The sequence below is a fragment of the Bos javanicus genome, chromosome 4, assembly GCF_032452875.1.
Source record: "Bos javanicus breed banteng chromosome 4, ARS-OSU_banteng_1.0, whole genome shotgun sequence".
Classification (NCBI taxonomy): Eukaryota; Metazoa; Chordata; class Mammalia; order Artiodactyla; family Bovidae; genus Bos; species Bos javanicus.
In genome coordinates, this window is record NC_083871.1 from 100,102,564 (window position 1) to 100,109,108 (window position 6,545).

Below are 6,545 nucleotides of genomic sequence, written 5' to 3' on the forward strand. Positions count from 1 at the left end.
TGTTTTTATTTTCTATGTATTTTTATATTCATATTCACAAGCATTTTCTCTTTTTGCACTCAGTCACTCAATTGTGTTCAACTCTTTGTGACCCTATGGACTGTAGCCCACCAGGCTCCTCCGTCCATGGGATTCTCCAGGCAAGAATACTGGAGTTGCCACATCCTCCTCCAGGGGATCTTCCGGACCCAGGGATTGAACCCATGTCTCCTGCTTTGGCAGGCGGGTTCTTTACCACTAGTGCCACCTGGGAAGCCCTCCCACCATCATTTTTATCTGAACTTTCCTTAGAGTTTTCTAACTTTCATTAGAAGAATGGGTAAGGGACCACCTTCAGATAACCTTTCCATTTCACACTCAGTTCATTCATGGAATTCACATAAATTTCCTTTTGCTTCTTCTCAACCATTTCAAATTCAGCAAGAAAGCTTATATGCGATAACCCAGAACACTCTGTATTCTGGTTCCCTGCATCTGGCCCGGGGTCCAGCAGGTTACTTAGTCCGTGTTGGGTGAACTGAACTGGGCTCTTCTGCTGGCTAGCAGGTCTCTCTTATCTGCTGAAGAAAATGTTCTGGAAGCCCCCAGCCCCTTATCACTGCCCCTGGTCAGCAAGTATGTATTGATATGTATTCACGCAGTGCCTTTAAGAGATAGTGTTGTCAGTTCTTCTTGGCTCCTGTTTACAAACAAGGGAGTGAGTTCAAAAGTGGGTCTCCCCACAGCAGATGCTTCCTGACTCTGCTGCCAACTGGTGCTTGCATCTGCTGCTTTCCCCACAGTTCGACCACCTCGATGAAACCCCACTGGAAGGAGCTTGAGGTCTGGTTATTTGGTGTCATAAATGATTGCAAGGGCTTTTGAGAATTTAGTCTCGGAGTTGGGTATAACTTTTATCCCACTGGGACGCTGAAGCTGGGCTTAGCTATGGATGCACCTCTGCCCCGGCCTCCACTTCCTCTTCTGTCATACAGGGGTCCAAGTCTGGGCCTCTGGCTCTAGGGAGCTGGGCAAGAAAAATTGGGAGGTCCTTCTGATCCTTCCCAAAATGTAGCTGTGGCTTGTCCCTTGAAGGACCATGAGAACTACAGGCCAGGACCTTCTGCCTAGGTCACTCCTCTCAGCTCCAGTCCAGAGAAAACAAGGCCGTTTAGGAATCTCAAGGATTAAATATCAGAATGTAAGTGTGAGGCAAGGGGGCTGAAGTGACGGGAGCCAGTCTCTGTGGTGGCCTGTGCCAGCTGTGGGTGCTGTGACTGCATCTTCTGTGATGTGCCTCCTCCTTGCAGAGAGAAGTAGCGTCTTACCGACACTGTGACCCACGGAGGAATTGCCGCTGCAGGCCACGCAGGGGAGAGTGGCAAGCAGGCTGCATTCACCTCTGAGGGCTTGGTCCACCCAGGTTCCACCTGGCGGTCCCAAAGGTTGTAGGGGGTTCTAATCATCTACCCTCCCAACCCCGTTATCACAGACTGGGAAGCTCTGCTGTTATTTAACCCCTTAGTTGTATCTGACTCTTTGCGACCCCATGGACTATAGCCCACCAGTCTCCTCTGTCCAGGCAACAATACTGGAGTGGGTTGCCATTCCCTTCTCCAACGGATCTTCCTGGACCAGAGACCGAACTCGTGTCTCCTGCATTGGCAGGTGGATTCTTCACCAATGGACCACCAGGGAAGCCCATTTTCTGAAGGTACTGATTCTCATCTGGGGGTGATTTTGGCCCCCAGGGGATGTTGTAAGCATCTGGAAGCATCTCTGGCCATCACAATGGCAGGGGCTGCACTGGCACCTACCAGGCAGTGACCAGGAATGCTGCTGAACATCCTACAGTACCCAGCATGGTCCTTCCCTTGTGACAGAGAATTTTCTCTCCCCTCCCCTCCACCCCCCACCAAATGTCACCAGTGTGGCTGTCCCTACCCTAAGGTGAAACTCAGTTGGACAGAAGGCGATAAGTCAGTGAAGGGCTTAAGTCAAGTGCCTCTTGATCTTAGTGAGTCCATCTTTAAAAACCTATTCAAAAATTATGTATAGACCCCAACAGAGCAGAGGCTCACCTTTCCTTCCTTTTCTCTTCTCTTTTCTCCCCCCACAACATCCCTCTTCTGTCAAAATTTATGGATGATTTTGCCTTCTTCAATGATTTGTTTTTCTGTTCTTTTTCTTCTCATGGGTTCTTCTCACTAGGCATTGTTAACCGAGAAGCTCAAAGACAGGCTCCCAGAATGAAATGGCAACACCACTCTGCAGTCATGGTCCCCAGAGACAGAGCTGACTTAGGAAAATTGTGGGGTGGGGGATGGGGGTGCCTGATGCTGCCATGGAGAAGAGTGGGTGCCACTTGGCTGGCATTCCCTAAATCCATCTGACATTGAGTAAAACAAAACAACAATATGGACAGAAATGAAAATCACCCTATTGGGGACAAAGCCAAAAGCAGACTAGTATGTCAGCCAGGAAAACTGTCAGCACCAATCACTGTCTGCTAATCCCAGCCCGGCTTTCATCAGCGGCTCCCTGGCACTCTGAGGTATTTGTTCTACTGAAGATTTAAACCAGTTTGTTTTTAAGAAACAGTCCTAATCCCCTCTAACTTTATAATTACTTTTGGTTACTAAGTTACTCAGGGAGCTGAATGGAAAGACAGCCCTTCCCCTCCCACAAACATGATTAACCTTTCTTGGCTTATTTTTCCTAAAGTCTCAAGGGTAGTGCCAGCTGGGGAAAGGGGTAAAGACACTGGGAGGAGGAGAAGGCCAAGGAGGAAGAGAGGGAACACAAGGAGGGAGAGGAGGAGGGACGCAGGAGGAGGGATGGGGAGGAGAGGCGGGGGAGGAGGAGAAAAGGAGCCAGAGGAAAGAAAGAAAGGGAAGCTCTGGGTCTTCGGCTCATACCAACCTGGACAAAAAAATTCGGTCACTGTCTAGAGCTGCGGGCTCTTACTCTTTTTTTTTTTTTTTCTAAATCAAGTCATTTGTTGTCTCTCCTTCCACCGCTCAGAGAAGGAAACAGAGAGGATACAGATAATCAAAGGGCCATATGCATGGGGCCAGGGCCGGCAGCCAAGTTCCACTTTCAACTTAAAGTTCAGGAGGAACTTATTAAGTTTCCAATCGTGGTTATTAGAGCCCACTGTGGGTCACCCAAGGACCCTGGCTCGATGGACAAGAGCCCGGCTGGGGACTGCTCCCCAGCACACCCCAGGCTGGGGTCCACAATCCCCTCCCTCCCTGCCCCCTCCTCTATGGGGAGATCTTCCTGCATGTCCAGTCGCTCTCTCATGCCATGGTCACATGTTGACTCCTGGCAAACACCGCTGTCCAGAGCATCCTTATCGGTGTTCACCTAGCCCACTGACGGGCCACTTCAGCCAATGACCCACCCCCTCTTATCTCACTCCCGGTTGGGGGCCATAAGATTGGGGGAACTGGGGATTGAAAATGGCAGTTTTGGGGCAGAAAGCATGTGAGCCTCCTCCAGGAAAGCATTTCCACTTCTTGACACCGACAGAAGAGCATGCTGAACTCTGCACTGAGCGCCCCTCTTCCCTCCAGCGACCTCCCCTCTGACCTCCCAGCTGACCCACTGGCCCCCGGAGGGGACGGGCCGGTACTCACACTGCTGGGGTGGAGCATGGGCAGGGGCAGCAGCAGGAGCGGCACGAGGATGACGAGCAGCAGCTTCCTGGCTCCGAGAAGTCCCTTCAGCAAGCCCATCCTGGACCTCCGCCCCTCGGAGCCCGCGCCAGCCAAGTGCTGTGCTGCTTGGCGACGCTCGCCTCCGTCCAGAAAGACTTCTCCAACCTTTCTCGGCTTCCAAGAGTCCTCTTTCGTTTTATGGGCAGAACAGGAAGGCAGGTAGAGCCCCTGTCTACACCAAAAGCCGGGCTCCTCGCCTCCGGTTTTAGGTGGGATTGGTGAGCATAGCCTCATGCCCAGCAAAAAGCAAGCAGGAAAGCATGACCCACGGGACCATAGTGGCTCGCTCCCTTTGCTAGATCAGTAATGGAGTCACTTTATTCTACAGCTTAGCAAAAGCCCCCTTAATCGATCAAGAGTACACCTCTGCTGCAGCTGTCTGGCCTCGAAGTCATTTAAAAGCTTCGAAAAAATAAAAGATGCCAAGAGTCTGTGGCGCCCTCCATCATTCTTCTCACTGATGGCCTGCTTTGGGCAGTACCATCTTCACTTTCTACCTGAGCCGGCTGTGCCCCCTTCCCTTAAAAAGTCTAGTCGTCCCCGCCCCCCTTCCCTTAAAACAAACCCCCAGGGTTGTCAGCAGAGCATGCTGGTCTCTTCTCCCAGGACCTGGCACCTTAACTCTGTTCAGACTTCTTTCCTTCTAATTGGTTTCCCATTATAAATTTGCCTTGAGCCTGGGCCTCCAGAGCAGGAAAAAAAAAAAAAAGTCCCCAAGACATTCCTTTTTCCGTCACGGGACAAAATCCTGCTAGAGGCCCACCTTAACACTCCTTCACCTATGGGAAGCGGGACAGAGGCGGTAGCCACGCCCATTCATCGCAGCCAATCAGCACGTTGGAAAGAATGAGTCAGTATCTCTTCCAAAGGTGGTTCGGGATTGGTCCCAGCAGGGGCCTGCTGATTCCGCAGAACCCAAGAAACTTGCAAAGCTTATTTTTGTTCCTCAAACATCCTAGGGGCCGGAGTGATGACCATCATGGTAAACATAATCCCACCTCCCAACACACTGCTTTAACGATCCAAAGCATAAGACACTGAGCTTTCTCTTTGAGGGCCACTTGCTGACCTAGTCCTCAGGAAGATATGTCTGGTAGCAGGGAGAAAATGAAACATCAACCCTGGAGACATTTGCCCCAGAGGATACAACATCAAGAGGCTTCTCTGGTGGCTCAGTGGTAAAGAATGTGCCTGAAACGGAGAAGATGCAGGAAACGCGAGTTTGATCCCTGGGCTGGGAAGATCCCCTGGAGGAGGGCATAGCAACCCACTGCAGTATTCCTGCCTGGAGAATTCCAGGAGGAGCCTGGCCGGCTACAGTCCACGAGGTCGCAAAGAGTCTGACACAATTTAACAACTAAACCACCCACCACCACCACTGTACAACATTAAGTCTTTCAGACTTCCCTGGTGGCAAAGACCATTTACTTCAGTGCCCAGGTTAATACAAAGCATCTGAGTCAGCAGAGGACGTTAGCCTCTCAGAAAGACCACAGACCTTTTAGGGAGAGTGGGAAGGGTACTGCCTCTCTGGAAAAGTCTAGACACCAATTTTATTTCAGAGGCATTTGGAGGACGTCCATGGTCCTTCTGGCTGGAGAAGGTGTTCAAATGCTTCTCTCTGAGGCTCTTTACCAAAATAGAAGCCGAAGGCTTCCTTTGACTGGTGTGCAAGGAGGAGGTGGGAGGGCAGAAAAAAATGGATGGGTTCAAGAATAGGGCCTTTGCAGACTTTGGACTCTTTCTGCTGCTTATAGAAGAAGAGAAGCGTTTCTCTTTTCTCAGAAAGGTCATGTGGATATGGGGCAAGGAAGAAAGAGAGAGAGAAAGCACCCACACTTTTATAATTGGTGGTCTTTGGCAGCATTGCCTTGATCTGAGAGGTGCTGTGGGGAAGTCAAGGGTTATGAAATTCATGTTCTTGAATTCACAGAACCCAAAAATGGCATTCTAAGGTCTGCAGCTATGCCAGTTGAAAACACTCCCCAGGCTAAAGGTGAAGTAAATCTGGAAAGGTGAGTCTTGAAAACCAGTTCTTCTTGACCCTTAAAGCAGGAGCAGCTGTGGGTGACCTGGTTTGAAATTGTCTTGCCACTGGAGGATGAGCTACTATGACTCATCTCTTTAAGTGCTTATTAAAGACTGACTGTCATATTTACTACATTCAAGCCTCATTTTTTGTGATGATTTTGAAACTCAGGAAGAACAGTGACATGTGTGTGATGTTTTGGTGGCAAACATTAAAGAGAGTGGATGCAGACAGCTGTGGAAGTCAACATTCAATGCTAAACCCGTGAGCCACTTCAAATTCTTTGGTGAGATAATCTGAGATAACAAGGATTCCACTGAGCCTGGAAACTCGATCATGACATTTTTATTACAACATAAGTGAATATTCGGAGAAAGCAGTGACAACCCACTCCAGTACTCTTGCCTGGAAAATCCCATGGACGGAGGAGCCTGGTAGGCTGCAGTCGATGGGGTCTCTAAGAGTCAGACATGACTGAACGACTTCACTTTCACTTTTCCTTTCATGCATTGCAGAAGGAAATGGCAACCCACTCCAGTGTTTTTGCCTGGAGAATTTTATTACAACATAAGTGAATATTCGGAGAAAGCAGTGACAACCCACTCCAGTGTTTTTGCCTGGAGAATTTTATTACAACATAAGTGAATATTCGGAGAAAGCAGTGACAACCCACTCCAGTACTCTTGCCTGGAAAATCCCATGGACGGAGGAGCCTGGTGGGCTGCCATCTATGGGGTCGCACGGAGTCAGACACGACTGAAGCGACTTAGCAGCAGCAGCAGGAGCAAGTGAATATTTGTTAAATAAAATTATGT

The 6,545-nt window shown here is 49.6% G+C and overlaps 1 protein-coding gene across 1 annotated transcript in view; it reads right to left on the reverse strand.

The window, feature by feature from the left end:
• The window catches only part of SLC13A4 (solute carrier family 13 member 4), a 42,255-nt gene extending 37,784 nt beyond the window's left edge, over positions 1-4,471 (reverse strand). Inside the window, exon 1 of the mRNA XM_061414820.1 lies at positions 3,621-4,471. Coding sequence (XP_061270804.1) covers positions 3,621-3,935 — 315 coding nt within the window. The 5' untranslated portion in view covers positions 3,936-4,471. The remainder of the gene's footprint in view (positions 1-3,620) is intronic.
• Between the last annotated feature and the right edge of the window lie 2,074 nt (positions 4,472-6,545).